This window comes from Dipodomys ordii, unplaced genomic scaffold (genome assembly GCF_000151885.1).
Source record: "Dipodomys ordii isolate 6190 unplaced genomic scaffold, Dord_2.0 Scaffold47, whole genome shotgun sequence".
Lineage (NCBI taxonomy): Eukaryota > Metazoa > Chordata > Mammalia > Rodentia > Heteromyidae > Dipodomys > Dipodomys ordii.
The window spans coordinates 4,747,619-4,764,915 of record NW_012267263.1 but is presented as its reverse complement, the minus strand read 5'-3'; the positions used below and the strand labels follow the sequence as shown (position 1 = coordinate 4,764,915).

At 35.2% G+C, this 17,297-nt stretch overlaps 1 protein-coding gene across 1 annotated transcript in view; it reads left to right on the top strand.

Annotated features, from left to right (window-relative positions):
• Positions 1 to 17,297, top strand: part of Tsga10 (testis specific, 10) — a 108,084-nt gene that overhangs the window by 75,711 nt on the left and 15,076 nt on the right. The window contains exons 10-12 of the mRNA XM_013019733.1: positions 1,397 to 1,565; positions 3,345 to 3,455; positions 6,088 to 6,273. Of these exons, the coding sequence (XP_012875187.1) occupies positions 1,397 to 1,565; positions 3,345 to 3,455; positions 6,088 to 6,273 (466 nt within the window). The remainder of the gene's footprint in view (positions 1 to 1,396; positions 1,566 to 3,344; positions 3,456 to 6,087; positions 6,274 to 17,297) is intronic.

Genomic DNA, 17,297 nt, shown 5'->3' with positions numbered 1-17,297 from the left:
CTTCCTTCCTTCCTTCCTTCCTCCCTCCCTCCCTCCCTCCCTCCCTCCCTTTCTTCCTTACCTTCTTCCCTCCCTCTCTTTCTTCTTCCCTTCCTTCCTTCCTCCCTTTCTCCCTTTCCCCCTTTCTTTCTCTTTCTCTCCCTCTTTCTTTCTCTTTCTCTCTCTCATGCCAGTACTAGGACTTGAACTCAGGACTTGCTCTCTGTCCTTCAGCCTTTTCACTCCAGGCTGACACTCTACCATTTAAACCACAGCTTTACTTCTGGCTTTTTGCTTGTTAATTGGATATAAGAAATCTCATGGCCTTCTGCCAGAGATGGTTTTGAACTGCCATCCTCAGATCTCAGTCTCCTGAGTAGCTAGGATTACAGGGGTGAGCCACTGGGTCCTGCTTATTTTTATCCTTTGGGGAAAGTAATTTGAGAACTTTCAGGAAAGTTTGGTATTTGATTAGCCAGACTGAAGAGGTGATGTTAAATTGCTTTAGCAACTCAAGGAGAGAAGAAATGAGATGTTTATAAGGGAGGGCTCTAGGAAAATTTCAAGTTTCCAGCTAAGCATGGATACTGAACATGACAGAAGTGTGAGGAGAAAAGTAATTTTCATCTCAGACGTGGAAGAACTTTTGAGACTTTTTTTTGGGTAGAAATATCCATAAGCATGAATCTGGATTATTTACAAGGAGGTGGATGAATGCTGGAGTTAATGATTCTGGAGTCATCTGAGTATAGATGGGTTTGGAAGCCATGAATATGACTAGAATCCTCTGAGACATGGGCTGGAGGGAGATAAATCATGAGGCTAGGTTTTGAACCTTGAAAAACATTAACTTTTAAGAGGACAGAGGAAGAAACTATAGAATAAATTAAGCAGCTAGAGTTATTGTGAAGAAGGCTTTACTTTTTTTATGGGTGGTGGGCCTGGGCTTTGTCCCTCAGCTCTTCAGTTCAAAGTAACTCTACCACTTGAGCCACACCACCACTTCCAGTTTTCTGAGTGGTTTATTGGAGTTGAGTCTCACAGACTTTCCTGCCCAGGCTGGCTTTGAACCGTGATTGTCAGATCTCAGCCTCCTGAGTAGCTAAGATTACAGGCGTGAGCCACCGGCTCTCCAGGCTGGTTTTCCTACTATTATCGAGTATCAGAAATATTAAACATTTAGCAAATCATTGACTATTTGTATATTTAATACACTTTTTATAGTAAATGTTGGCAAAGAAGAAAAATCTGAATGTGCTGTCTTTGTAGTATTTAAACAGTATGCCAATAAATTTAAACATGTTTTAAACTTCTTCAAATATTTCCATGCTAACTGTTCATCTTCTGTCTTGTGAGAATTTGTTATTCTGTTTCAGTAAAATGACTCTTCTTATGTACTATTTGATTTGTGGAATAGACAGTCTACAGAAGCCCTAATTATGTGTGAACAAGATATTTCCAGAATGCGCCGGCAACTGGAGGAAACAAATGATGAGCTGGGTCAAATTGCTAGGGAAAGAGATATCTTGGCTCATGAGAATGACGCTCTCCAAGAACAGTTTGCCAAAGCCAAACAAGAAAACCAGGTACATGTTATCCTAGAATCTTTTTATCCAACAACAACAACAACAAAATTCTTCTGTGACAGTTTTTACTTTGTAGAAAAGCTTAGACACCAGAATAGCCATTTCATTTTCACTTTTTTTTTTGTCAGTCCTGGGACTTGAACTCAGGGCTTGGGCACTGAGCTGCTTCTGCCCAAGGCTAGCACTCTGCCACTTGAGCCACAGTGCCACTTTGGACTTTTTCTGTTTATGTGGAACTGAGGAATTGAACCCAGAGCTTCATGTATCCTAGGCAAGCACTCTACCACTAAGCCACATTCCCAGCCCCTCATTTTTACTTTTATAGCAGAATATGCCATATTATTTTCAGATGAATTTTCTAGAATATGAATTTCTAGATATAAAGTGTAATACAATAAAGAAACAAGAATGAACATTTAGTAGAAAGTACTTTCATACTAGAGGATATGCATGTTTGAATACACAAACCTTCTTTGGTTTTACTTTCCGTATGTTTACTTTTCATTATAAGAACCTACTTTTAAAAGATTTAAAATTCATATAAACAACTATAAAATGGAAAACGTTGTTAATTATATAAAATGATCTTAATGTTAGGCACCAGTGGTCCATGTCTGTAATTCCAGCTACTTATTAGATAGATGTTGAGAGGATTCAGGTTCAAAGCCAGCCTGGGCAAGAAGTTAGAAAGACCTCATCTCAGCCAATAGCTGGCGTGGTGGAGCACAACTGTCATCCCATCTACCATGGCAAGCATAAAAGGATGATAGTCCAGGCCATCCAGGCATAAGTGTGATATCCAATCCTCAAAATAACTAAAGCTCAAAGGACCACAGGTTAATTAGTATTATAAAAGATTTGGAAAATGAAAACTTGAAAAACTTTTATCTTTGATGCTACATTTTTAGCAAAGTGAAATAAGGAGTTATTTATGAACTCTGGAGCCTGACCTTTTAAAAAGATGCACTGAGGATGACATTTTCTTTTATTATAAAAAATGACCTTAAATATTTCTCACAGATAAGTACTATTCTGTAATATAGTTATACCACCATGCAGATGTACTACATCACACTAAGGTGACTGTTTTATTAAACAGTGCCTTAATGAGCGTTTTCTTTCATCAAATTTTATTAGACGTATCAAATTGAATCAAAGCCTATGAAGTTTCTTTTAAACTTTTTTGTTTGAAGTTTGTTTGAATCAGGATTGAACCTAAGGCCTTGCACATGCTTGATAATTACTCACACTGTTTCTTTTTTAAGTTAAAAAATTTAGATTAGACATATTTTCAAATTTTGTGAACTCCTATGTACCTACATCCATCTTTAACAATAATCAACATTTTCATCTTTGTTTTATGAACATTTAAAATGTTTCTTCATACACCATCATATGGTGGATCATACATTTGCCTCTTGCAGATTTGTGTTTGGAGCAGACACTAAGTAAAAATGCCTATTCTTTTCTATAACCAAAGTTTTAAATCTATACTAATTTGGTGGAAAAAATAATATTTGTTTTAATTGGTTTTTCTTTTGATTAGTAAAATTTAGTTTTCAAGCACTGTCTACTTATGTTAACTTTCTGTGGACTGTCTCTTTGGGTTCTTTGCCCATTTACACCTGGGCTTTATGTTTCCTCACCATTTTTATGTATTACATATGTGGTATATTAATTTTATTTATTTGTTGCAAATGTTTAAATGTTTGATGTATTGTTTTTATGTGTAGAAATTTTTATTAGTTATAGTCAAATCTAGCTATCTCTTTTTTATAGGCACTGTCCAAAAAATTGAATGATACACATAATGAACTTAATGACATAAAACAGAAGGTCCAAGATACTAATTTGGAAGTTAACAAGCTGAAAAATATATTAAAGTCTGAAGTATGTACATTTCTTTTCCTCTTTGCTCATGATACCTAAAAATTTTCATAAATATTATTTTAGTTATCACACTCATAACAGGTGAATCAGGTCTTACCTTACTATATAAAATATTTTAATTTTGAAAATGATGAATTAACATATATTTAGTCTCACTAATATCTGGGAAGGTAACTTAAGAATATCTATGTACCTTTCACACTAGGATGAGGAACCTTTTTTATTTGTTTGCTAAGGGCCATTTGAATATGTATAACAGCTTTCAGGGCCATACAAAGTTCTTGATGAGGCAGATTGGCCACAGGCACCCTTATTTTCAGGAAGTTTAGAAAATAATAGTAAAAAGATTAATAATAAACACAGAAAAGAATTACCTTCAGAAAGATGATTCTGGAGATGTGAGAAAGAATTAATTAGGAGTGGAAGGCTAGAAAGAACAATTAAGAGATGTTATGACCACAATTCAGGCAAGTAGTACAAAGAATTTCAGTTGAAACAGGTGGAACATTGCAGAGAGCTTTGTGAGTGGCCAGAGAGAACTTTGAGTACAGTATGTAAGAGGCACCAAGTAGAGGAATACAATGAACAGCTTCATTTTCCTTGTGATGTTGTCTATCTCAGGCCCTGCAATGCTCGGAGAGGATAAAAAAAACAGTATTAATATGACTTCTGAATGGAGATGGAGAACTACAGAGGGGATTAGAGGACAAGAGGCACATTTTATGAAATCCTTCTTATTACTTGTTCACAAAATCAAATTTAATATTAAAAACAATCCCTATCTATGATAAATAGAAGTGTTATTGGGGAGACGGTATATATATTCCTAACTACATAAACCATATTTATATGTATATATATATACATATATATATATATATATATATATATATGGCAGCTTTAAACAAATAGCAGAGATAGTAAGTACTACAGAAAGTTAAAGAGGAATGCATCCCTTTAACTTTAGCATGGGTAAAATTCAGTGTACATGAATTATACCAGTTATCTTCCAAGCACATATTCCTTAGATGGTTAGTATTTTTATTATGGCATGGAAAAACATATATTAGGTTACTATGGCAAATGTGAAATATGTAAACCTTGGCAACAATCCTTCACATTAAAGGCCACAAGGTGGCAATATTAACTGGATTTGAACCAGTTTATTACTATTAAGTGATGTTAATTGTGAGAATGCAGATCTGATCCGAAAGACTTATATGATGAGACATATTGCAATTTTGCTATTTTATTTAGCCCAGGACTCTGATAGAGAAATGCAGTATTTATTAACAGGAGAAACAGATCCAGTGCCTTTTATTAATTACTGAAATTATAATTGATGTTTTAGAATGAGTTGGCCAAACCATACTACTAAGATATGTCACTATGGAACTGAAATTTTCCCTCAAGAAAAACATCTTACTTCAACCAATACAGTTATAACCTTGAAGGTTTAAAAAAAATTGGTCTCACAGGGCTGGGGATGTAGCTAAGTGGTAGAGTGCTTCCCTAGCATGTGTAAGGCTCTGGGTTTGATTACCACTGCAAAAATGGTCTGATTTGTATAGTTTATGCATGAATGCATATTTATAAAAGTCTTTATTGGTATAGGTTTGATATTTTATTTCTGAGTAATTTCAAGCAAGTAATATTAAGATAACAAGCAAAGGTGAATAATATACCATAATAAGGAAAATTAAGGCGAGGGTTTTGAATGAAGACAGAAAACAGAGGAAATGCTCTAAATCAAGAGTCATCAGAAATTGACAGATGTATAAGAATACAGAGAAGCTTTCAGTACTACCCAGTAAAGTAGTCAGGAGCAGGGAATTAACAGATGCAAAAGTCTAGAGGCTCAGAAACCAGACCAGCAAGTAGGAGATAATCAGACAAATAGGAAAAGGAGGCAGTGAGAATCCCATTTGAATAAAGGAAATATAAGAACATGTTTATCCAGGTTTTCTTTTTAAATTTTATTGTAAAAGTAATGTACAGAGGGGTTGCAGTTACATTATTCAGGTAGTGAGTACATTTCCTTTTGAACAGTATCACTCCTCCCTCATTCTCTCCCAGTTTTTCCCCTCCTGACTTCCCTTCCCACAAAGTTGTATAGTTCATTTCTAACACAGTGTCTAGTAGGTTTCACTGCTGAATTGGTTCACCCTTTGGCTCACCATTTCTATGCTTCCCCTTCCCAAATCAGATAAACTTATATACAAGACAAAGGGTACAGAAATAAAGGACAGCAACAGTAGAGAATAAGCCAAAGAAAAAAAGGAAAGAAGAAAAGAAAAAGAACTGAAAACAGTTTAATAAAAAAGAACCTCTTACTTCCATCATTTCTTGGAGCTAATTTTGATAAGCATCATTTTGTATGATCTTATACACATAGCTATTGAGCCCTTGAGATCCTCTCCTGAGATAGTAATGAACTTAAATTTACTAAGGGGATAATCGTGGCTGAAGCAGGGCAGATTCTAATGGCACTATTCTCTAAGATAGATTTTCTCAAGGTTATGTTACAAATGTGGGAAGTGAATTATAAGTGATTTAAAAATAGAATTTTAATATATATCATTTATTGACTGTCTAAGAAGTTTTAAGATGATACCTATGATTTGCTTTTCAGGAATCTGAGAACCGGCAAATAATGGATCAACTCCGAAAAGCCAATGAAGATGCTGAAAACTGGGAAAATAAGGCTCGTCAAATGGAGGCAGATAACAATACCCTCAAATTGGAACTTATCACTGCTGAAGCAGAGAGTAACAGATTAAAAGAAAAAGTAGAAGCTCTCAACAGAGAGGTTGAGCAAGTAAGTTTGGAACAATGTGCTTATAATATATCCTGCATCATATTTAAAAGAAGATTTTTTTTTGACTCTGTGAAATGTAGCCTCCTTTTATCTACCCTGGTTTTCCTCTAATTTCCGGCTTTTTTTTTCTTTTTGCTTATGTGGTGCTGAGGAATCGAACCCAGGGCCTCAAGCATGCAAGGCAAGCGCTCTACCACTGAGCCAACTTCCCAGCCCCTCCTCTAATTTCTTATTTACCCTAAAACCATAATCTTATAATTTTATAATTGAAATTAGAAACTATTACAAATATACAAAAAATGGCAAAAAGTGAGGGGCTGGAGGTATGGTTTAAGTGGTAGAAAACTTGCCTACTAAGTGGAAGACCCTGAGTTCAAATCCCAAAACTGCCCCCCAAAAGTAATAAAATAGACACACCTATTTCCATCCTCAGATGTAAGTATGCTAGCATTTTGATGTATTTGTTTATTATATTTCTGCTTAAAGAAAAAAGCATTACAGATATAACTTCTCATCTTTCCACTCCTCCCTTCCTTCCCTCTATTAGTTTATGAATATTCATATAACTATGTCTATCTCTTTTGCAAGTATGTATACTTTTTCTAAATATCTATCTCCCATTAATGATACATATTGTTTTGTTTCTAAAAGTTAAGCAATAACATACTGTAGATATCTATTTGAAACTGGTCTTTTTTCCCTAAATATTGTAAATTTGAAGCCTTCCATTTTTTTTAATGCCAATTGTGGGGCCTGAACTCTGGGCCTGGGCGCTGTCCCCCAGCTCTTCAGCTGTAGACCAGTGCTCTACCACTTGAGCCTCAGCCCCACTTCTGGCTTTTTCTGCTTATGTGGGGCTGAGGAATCGAACCTAGGGCCTCATGGATGCAAGGCAAGCACTCTGCCACTGAGCCACCTTCCCAGGGCTGATGCCTTCTATTTTGATTCACATAGTGCCTATACTTTATTCAACACTAGCTTAAATATTTTCTATGTTGATACTTATCGTGCTATACCTTATTCAAATACTGACATATTTTCCAGTTTAAGTCATTACCATATTGAAGGAAATTTAATTTTCTCATTTTCTATAATAAAATGCTTGTGACAAACCTACATTTCCCTTGGCTTTATTTCTAAGAAGTTCATTTCTAGAAATCAGTAATTGGACCTAAAATATACTTCTAACTATTGCTTTCTAAAGTTTTCATTTCCCTCTAGAAACCATAAGTTACAATTTTCTCAAATACAAATCTGTGCTTTATATAATTAAGACCTTACAAGTGAATTAAGGATCTTTTCATATTCCTTGGCTACTCAGGATTATTTGATGAATTTTTCTTGAATTACATTGTCTTAAACTTCACTATTTTCTTTAATTTCACCTTTCTATTATTTTTAAACACCTATTTATAGTAATTCTTTATATGTTCTTGATAATAAACCTTTTGAAGATATGTCTATTACCCCTTATTTGTGTCTTGCCTTTTCTATTTACTTGCAGTATAAAGACATGTTAAACTCTGATGCATTCAGGATTATTAGTCTTTCTATGTGCTTCATGCTTTTATGTCATGTTTTAGATATCAGTTATTGTTCCAAGGCCAGAAAGGTATTTTTCCTACATTTTATTTAATTTTTTTTCCTCTGGAGTCTGGGAAGCATAGGAGGGAGGGAAAATAGAAAAAATGTGGGTAATCGATACCAAAGTAGTTAGAGGAAGAATAGTTCTAAAGTTCATCAGCACAGAGGTTTACTAGAGTGTATAACAGAATATCTGGAGGAGAATTTGAAGAGTCCAACACAGAAATGATAAATACATATATATCTATATATGTGTGTGTGTGTGTGTGATTTAAATGGTTATTGCTCTGATTTAATTCTTATACATTATATACATGTATCAAATTATAGTACTGTGTCCCATAAATAAGTACAAATGTCAATTAAAAAATCAAAGTTAGGGGCTGGGAAGTTGGCTCAGTGATAGAGTGCTTGTCTCATACACATGAGGCCCTGGGTTTGATTCCTTAGCACCACATAAGCAGAAAAAAGCCGGAAGTGGCACTGTGGTTCAAGTGGTAGTGCGCTAGCCTTAAACTGAATTGCTGAAGGACAGTACCCAGGCCCAGAGTTCAGTCCCCATGACCGACAAAAATAAAATAAAATAAAAAATAAAAAACCAAAGTTATTCAGGCCTGTAATCCTAGCTACTTGGGTGGCTGAGATCTGCGGATTGTTCAAAGCCAGCCTGGGCAAGAAAGTCCTTGAGTCTCATCTCCAATTAACTACCACAAAACCAGAAGTGGTGCTGTAGCTCATGTGGTAGAGCATTACCTTGAGCTGAAGCCCAGGCCCAGAGTTCAAGCCCCATGACCGAGAAAAAAAACAAACAACAACAACAAAAAACGAAGTTATTCTTAAATCTATATGGAATTGTGCCCTTTACTTTTAGGTCTTTAATTACTTGAAATTTATTTGTGTATAGTTTGAAATAGAAATATCTCTGATTTTTGTATATGGATATTAATCACCTTTTCCTCACTGAAATATGTTTAATTTGTCAAGTTCCCAGCCATTCTATTCCATTGGTTTATGTATCCACCCTTTGAACGATATTCTTTTATGGCTATTGCAGTTCTTTGATGAGTCATAACACAGGGGAGGAATAATATTTCTCAAAGTTACTTTGATTATATTTAGCCCTTACTGAATTCTCTCCAATGAGTTTTAGAATAAATGACATCACATTCTATTAGTTTCTGTGTATCTTTATTTGCATTTATGCCTGGAAATTTCTCCTTATTTGTTAGCCTACAGTTTACAAGTTTTGAGCCACTTGAGTCAACCCCCTCTTTGGAGACTTTCCTGTCCCAGATGGCTTTAAACTATGATCCTCAGATCTCAGCTTCCTTAATAATTAGGAATACAGGATTGAGCCACCAGTGCCCAGCTCATACTCAATCTTAATCTTATATATTCCTGAGTTACAATATTTTTCAATGGCTTTGAGAATAATTCATTTTCATTATACTTCACTTATTTAAAGTATGTATTTCAGGGCATTTGGTATATTCATAGAATTGTGCCACCATCATCTTCATTACCTCAAAAGGAACCACTGTATCCAGATATCAGTCTCCTCATTCCACTTCCATTTAGGCCTTTGATTATTGTTAACTTTTGTACATGATGTCAAGTACATGGTGTGAATTCAGTGATCTTCATATGGCTGTCTAGTTGTCTTAGCACCACTTGTAGAAAAGACTAATTCTTCCTCCACTGAATTAGCTTAGCACCTTTATAAAAACATTAATGAACTATAGCCAAGCTTTCTAAAAGAAAGCTCTTTGGGATTATACTAGGTATTGTGTTGACTTGACAGATTAAATTGGGAAATGTGACCATTTTAGCAATAAAAAGCCTTTTATTCTCCTTTTGTATTGTTTTTGGTGGTATGTAATTTTGGGGTTTACCTCAAGCATCTTAAAGATGCTAAGCATGTGCTCTGAGCTACACCCCCATTCCTACGTGAAGTCAGGGCCCTTGCATCCTAGGAAAGCACTGTAACACCAGGGTCTGATACAAAGTCTTCTGATTCATATACACAGGATATAGTTCCCTTTACTATATCTTTATTTCAACAATATTTTGTTTTAGATTATGTTATACCTTCTGTGTTAATTTTTCTAAGTAATTCTTTTAGTTTGCTTTTGTAAAAAATCCTATTTTTTTTTTTTTTGCCTTTACTAGGTTTTGAGCTTAGGGTTTTGTGCTTATTTGGCTTGCTTGTTTGGAGATAGAGTCTCATTGACTTTTCTGCCCAGGCTGCTTTAGATTACAATCCTCTAGATCTCAGCCTCTTGAATAGTTAGAATTATAGGTGTAAGCCACTAAAATCTGGCTCATTTTTATATTCAATATTGCAACTGTATAAAAATGCCATGGTTTTTGTATATTGTATTTATCTTGTTCCTGAAACATTGCTGAAATTTAGATTTTAGTGGATTCCTTAGGATTTTCCAGATCCAAAGTAATTTCATTTTAAAATAAAGTTTTTTTTCTTTCCAGCCTGAATAGCTTTTATTTTTTTCTTGCCTTGCCTAGAACTTCAACGATAGTATTAAATACAAGTGTTGAGTAGAGACAACTTTACCTTGTTCCTTAAGGGAAAGTCTTTTGACTGTCAAGTGTGGTCAACAAATATGGCTTAAGATTCTTCATAGATGCTTATTATAAAGTTGAGTAGGTTTCCTTTATTCATAAATTGTAGTATATATTTATAATAAAAGGTTCTGCATTTTGTCAAATGACTTCTTAAGTGTCAAGATAATTGTGTGGTTTGGAATTCTTATTTTATAGATATGTTAAATTAGTTGAGGGGCTGGGCTCAGTAGTAGAGTCTTGCATGCTTGTCTTGCATACATGGGTTCGATTCCTCAGCACCACATAAGCAGAAAAAGCCAGAAGTGCTGCTGTGGTAGAATGCTTGCCTTGAACTGGAGCTGAGGGACAGCGCCCGGGTCCAGAGTTCAGGCCCCACGACCAACCAAAAAAAAAAAAAAAACTCAAGAAACATAAAACAAAAAACAAAAAAAAAATTAGTTGATTTGGGGATACTAAACCAGTTTTTCTTTCTTGAGATAAAACCTAATTGTCCATAGTACATAATTACTTTTACATAGTGTTTTGTTTTGTATTTGTTAATGTCAAGGAAGATTTTGTGTCTATTCCTAAGAATATCTTCCTTGAAATATCTTGTTTGATTTTGATGTCAGAATAATATTGTCTTCATAGGACAACTTTAGAAGCATTCCCTCCCTCTTCTTCGATTTCTGGTAAGAATTTGTGTGTGTGTGTGTGTGTGTGTGTGTGTGTGTGTGTGTGTATACATACATACATATATATATATATATATATATATTTGCAGATTTTTTTAAAGGTCTGATAGAATTTGCCAGTAAAGCAATCTAGACCTGCTCTTTGTGGGAATTTTCAAAATGGCTAATCAGCCTCTTTGTTGTTATAGGTTATTCAGTTAATTGTGTCTTGTGTCAGTTTTAATAGTTTGTGCTTTCTATAACGTTTTTTCCACTTCATTGAAGTTTTTAAATTAATGGCATACATATCTCTAAAATTCTTTTATAGAGGTTACTCTGATGGTTCCTTAGGGTTATAAATTTTTATCAAATTCAAATATATATTTGGCTTGTATTTCTTTCTTCTTACTGTTTTTAGTATCTTTAAGTAGTTGCACAAAGGAGTTGCCATTTGACAAAACAGTTTATTTAAACATTCTCACCCACCCCTCCCAACCCACCCCTTCCTTCACTTTTCTTAAGTTTTAGGTTATACATTGAATTTCTTTGCCATTTAACAAGGCAATTTATATATACAATGCACCTGGATCTATGTTATCACTTCAACATCTTCACCCCTCTTTGGCCCACCCCTTCCTTTACTTTCATCAATTCTGTGATATTTACAATGAATTCTTGCTTCAATTTTGGCTATTATTCCTTCAAATATTTTTTGGTCTCTCCCTTATGTCTTCTCCTTTTATAATTCAAAGTACTAGTACTAAGATCACTCAATAGTGTTCCACAAATTACTAAAAGCTCTATCTGTTCCCCCACCCCCAGTGGGTTTTGTGTATATGTGTGTGTTTCATTTTGCATAGTTATCTCTTTTTAATCTAATTTACGATTGACATCATTCAGTATGGTATTCATTTATGATACTACCTTCTTTATCTCCAAAATTGTACTTGGTTATTTTTAATGTCTTTCCATTTTCTTTTATTATTTTTATATTTTAATTCTTGATGTTATTGAGCATATTTATAATAGCTATTTTAGTGTCCTTGTTTGCTAATTCTATCATCTCTAAAATATTTGCTTTTGTGTCTATTGACTGATTTTTTCTTAGTTATTAATCCCATATTCCTAGTTTTGAGCATATCCAGTTAATCTCTGATTAGATTTTAGACATTGTTAATTTTAAGTGGTGGGTTTTTAAACTATTATAGTTTATCCTGCCAAGCAGTTAAATTATTTGCTAGTCATGGAATCTTTTTAAATTTTTAATTGTTATTATAAGGGTGATGTTCAGAGGGGTTATTGTTTTGTAAGTCAGGTAATGAGTACATTTCTGTTTGGACAATATTACCCCTTCCTTTGTTCTCTCTCAGTTTTCCCCTTCTGTCCCTGCCCACAAGTTTCATGCAATCTTTTTGATCATTTTTAAGCTCCTTAAGAATGTTATTTATTTTATGCTGGAGCATTGTTACCATTCCTTCCCTCCCCACCTTCCCTACTCCTCCCTACCCCCTCATGGAAGTTGTAAAGTTCATTTTCAACATAGTGTCTTGTACATCTCATTGTTACAATGGGTCAACCTGTATCCTTATTTCAGCATTTTGTTATTTCCTTTCCCCTCCCCAAATTAGAAAATGTATATACATGATACAGGGCACTGGAATCAAATACAAATATACCATGGGGGAAGAACATACAAAAAAAAAACAACAAAAGAATCACATAGTGTATTATAAGTACATTAAAAACAACAGCAAAAAAGATTTAAAAAAAACCTCTTGTGTCTCTATCTTGGGGTTCATTGTACAGTATCTTTACAATAAAAAAAGTATAAAAATAAAAAAAGCTTAAAATGTTTTTTATTTTAGAGTTTAATTTATCCTCACTGCTAAGGGGTATGGAATTTCTTTGCATCTCTGTCAAATGCTTTACATTTTCAATACAGTGTTCAAAATATACACATTCTGGCTGATGAGATATTAAATGATTTCTGGTCCTACATGAAATGTGGGAGTTGCCTGTCTTACAGTTTTTCTGAATTTTTTCTTTCCTAGGAAATGTTTTGTTTCTTTTGCATGGCCTTAGAGAATTTTATTTATGAGTATACAGACTTCTGGCATTACTCTCTGCATGTCTTCCTTCTCTCCGCTGCTCTTTAGAAATTCTAGTCTAAAATTTGAGCTTTCCTAAAATTTGATTCTTGTCTCTTAATCACAGTGAGATCATTAGACTGTATTTTGATTCCTACTTCCTAAATTTTCATCCTGAATTTACAACTAGGCAAGACATTCTGTTACTTTGGGGTTTACCTTCCTTTTTGTGATGATCATATTCTGTGCTATTTTCTATCTGTTATTAGTTTTTGTTTTTGTGCTGGTCCTGAGGCTCAAGCTCAGGGCCTGGGCACTGTCTCTGGGCATTTTTGCTCAAGGCTAGCATACCACCACTTCAGTCACAGCTCCAGTTCTGACTTTTTAGAAGTTCATTGAAGATAAGAGTCTTAAGGACTTTCCTGCCTAGGCTGGCTGTGGACTGTGATGCTCAGATCTCAGCCTCCCAGTAGCTGGGATTACAGGCAAGAGTGCCCAGCACGAATGCCCAGCACTACTGTTATTTGAAAGCTTTTCCCCTTGTATTTTGTCTATATTTTTATTTATAGAAACATGGAAATTCAGACCTTTATTCCCTCTAATCTGGATAATATTTGCTCGTAAGGCTTTATCTTCTAATACTATAACATCTCTTATTTTTGCATGCTTACACTGGCTTTTTGTTCTGATCATGGGGCATGTTTTTCCTCAAGTTTATATGTCTAGAATTTTTCTCCCCAATTACTGAGGCTTGAACTCAGAGCCTAGTGCACGGTATCTGAGTTTTTTTCACTTAAAACTAAAACTGTGTACCTCTGTGGCCCTTTGGGCCACAGCTTGACTTCTGGCTTTTTTGGTGCTTAATATTGGAGATGAGTCTCACAGACTTTCTTGCCTAGGCCTCCTTTGAAACATGATTCTTAGATCTCAGCCTTCTGAGAAGTTAGGATTATAGGCATGATACACTAATGCCTAGCCCAACTGCTCCCTTTCAGATGGTTCTTAAACCTTGATGGGTCAGGTCTTAAGTAGCCTTTCCTATGCAAGTGGTTTAGCTTTTCAGTTTAAGTCTGGCCTTTCTGAGGCATCTATAAAAAGAACACTGCCAAAGGTGTCCATTAAGGACTCACTATTATGACAGATTCAAACTCTGCAACTGTTTATCATAGAGCTCCATGTATATTCTTTTTTTTTTTTTTTTTGCTGGTTGTGGGGCTTGAACTCTGGGCCTGGGCGCTGTCCCTCAGCTCTTCAGCTCAAGCCTAGCGCTCTACCACTTGAGCCACAGTGCCATTTCCGGCTTTTACTGCTTATGTGGTGCTGAGGAATCGAACCCAGGGCCTCATGCATATAAGGCAAGCACTCTACCACTAAGCCACCTTCCCAGCCCCTCCATGTATGTTCTTAACTCAGTCTTCAGGAGTTTGCCCATAGACATTCATGTCTTAGTATTCAGCAGACTCAAGACAACTATTAGGTGCATTCTGGGGATCGTGTGTGTGTGTGTGTGTGTGTGTGTGTGTGTGTGTGTGGGTATAGATTCTTTATATTTATGACACACCTTGGCAAAATCATTGTACTCTGATTGGAATTTCCCTCCTTAAACAATGGACTGGAAAGGTTCTCCAGACAGAAAGCTGGGTGATCATAGGGATTGTCCTTGGTTCTTTTTCTTCTCTCAAACATGACAGCTGCATTTTGTTCAGCGTCTGAAAGTAGCTTAAGCCAGGATTGTTTTGTTTTTTAATGATGAGAGGATATGTTCTATCCCATTTATGCTGTTGTGGAAACAGAAGCATGATATATGTTTTTTTTTTTAATTTCTTTGCTCCCAGCTGTTTGTCTCGAATAAACATCATATAACATGACTTAAAAATCCAATCCAATAATATTTATTAACTGATAAGCTTAATCATTTGCATTTATTTGTATTATTAGTACATTTAGATTAAATACTTTCCTATTTATTTCATGTTTTCTACTTATTATGGTTATTTTCTTTACCTCTATCCACCACTGCTCTTAGGTTTGGAAGTTATATATTTTATATTTATTCCTGTAGAATTTACAATTGTAATGTATATTTAACAAAGTCTATTGTTAATATCACCAACTCTCCTTCTAAATAATGTCTATCTAAGAATATTTAAACAATGAACACTCAGCTCCTTATCCTACGTACTTTCTTGCTCTTTCACTGTCACACATACACTAATCTTTCATGTAATTGTTGTATACTTCTTTAGTTTCAGCTTGTCTTTTTGTATTTCCCCAAACAATTCATTATTATGGTTCATTTGGTCAATACTTAACTGTATCTACCCATATGTTTACAAAATCTTTACTCTTCATTACTTCTTTTTTCTTTTCTTTTCCTCCCTTCCTCCCTCCCCCCTTCCTTCCTCTTTTTCCTTCCTTCCTTCCTTTCTTCTTTTTTCTTTCTTTCTTTTCTTTCTCTCTATCCTTCCTTCCTTTCTTTCTCTCTATCCTTCCTTCCTTCCTTTGTTTTTAGTAGTACTGGGGTTTGAACTCAAGGCTTCAAGCTTGCTAGGCAAATACTCTACCTTGTGAGACATGCCCCAGTCCTTCATCATTGTGACTTGCATTCTATTCCTTCCAAGTTTAATTTCTTTTTTTTTCTTTTTTCTTTTTTTTATTGTGAAAATACTGTACAGAGGGGTTACAATTACATGGGCAAGATAATGAGTACATTTCTTATCAAGCATTGTAGCCTCCTCCTTTGTTTCCCCTTTCCATCCCTTCCCACCCTCCCCCCCCATCTCCCCACCCAATCCTCCCCCCCTAATAAACATTTTTTATTGTGAAAATACTGTACAGAGGGGTTACAATTACATGGGCAAGATAATGAGTACATTTCTTATCAAGGATTGTAGCCTCCTCCTTTGTTTCCCCTTCCCATCCCTTCCCATCCTTTCCCCGCCCCCCACCCAATTAATTTCTTTTTTTTAAAAGAACTTTCTTTAAACAAAACTCTACAATTCATTTTCTCAATCTGTGTCTAAAATGACTTTGGATTACTTTCAAGACTAATTCCTTCTTCAATCTTGAAAATTAGTTTATTTGAGCATAGAGTTCTAGGCTGAGAATATTTCTTAAAACAAAAATAACTTTTGCTTTTTTGTTGAAACATCCATTTTTATTCTAATTGTTATTCTTTGTAAGTCTGTCTTTTGTTATTGTTCACATTAAGATCTTTCTTTATGATCTTTCTGTGAGACTGAATGGATTCCCTCCCCTGAACCCCCTTTCATTTATAATATGGCATTCAGGGATCCCAGATTATGTAGCTCATTTTTGTTTCATTTTGTCTTGTTTTGTGCTCTACCACGGAGCATACCTTAACCCTAAAGTTCTCAGCTCTAACTCTCCAGTGGTCCTAAATCCTTATTTCCTATACTTCCTTGATAAAGGTATGCTGCTGTGGGGGCTGGGAAGGTGGCTCAGTGGTAGAACGCTTGCCTTGCATGCGTGAGGCCCTGGGTTCGATTCCTCAGCACCACATAAGCAGAAAAAATAAAAAAGCTGGAAGTGGTGCTGTGGCTCAAGTGGTAGAGCGGTAGCCTTGAGCTGAAGAGCTGAGGGACAGTGCCCAGGCCCAGAGTTCAGGCCCCATTACTGGACCAAAAAAAAAAAAAAAAAGATATGTTGCTGTGTTATTGGGTCTTTTCATCTTTAAACATAGCTTCAGTTCTTCCTTTTTTTGGGGAAATGGGTTTTTCTGTTTTCTAAATATGAATTGAAAAAGATACTTTTATTATTCAGTGTTATCCAGACAATTCTGCTTTTAACTTAATCAACCATCTTATTAGAGCCTAAAATATCTCAAGTGATCTTCTCAAAACATGAACCTGATGACTATGAAACTTTGAAGACATTTATAAAACTTGAATCTCATGTATTATTTATGCTATCAGGGTTTGAAGTCAAGGCTTTGTACTTGTTCTACCACTTGAACCATGCCCCAAATCCTTTTTTGCTTTATTTTATTTTTCAAGTGGTCTAATTTTCTTCTGGGGCCATCCCTGGACTTCAATCCTCTTACCTAAACCTCCACCACAGCACTCAGCTTGTTTGAGATGATATCTCAATAACTTGT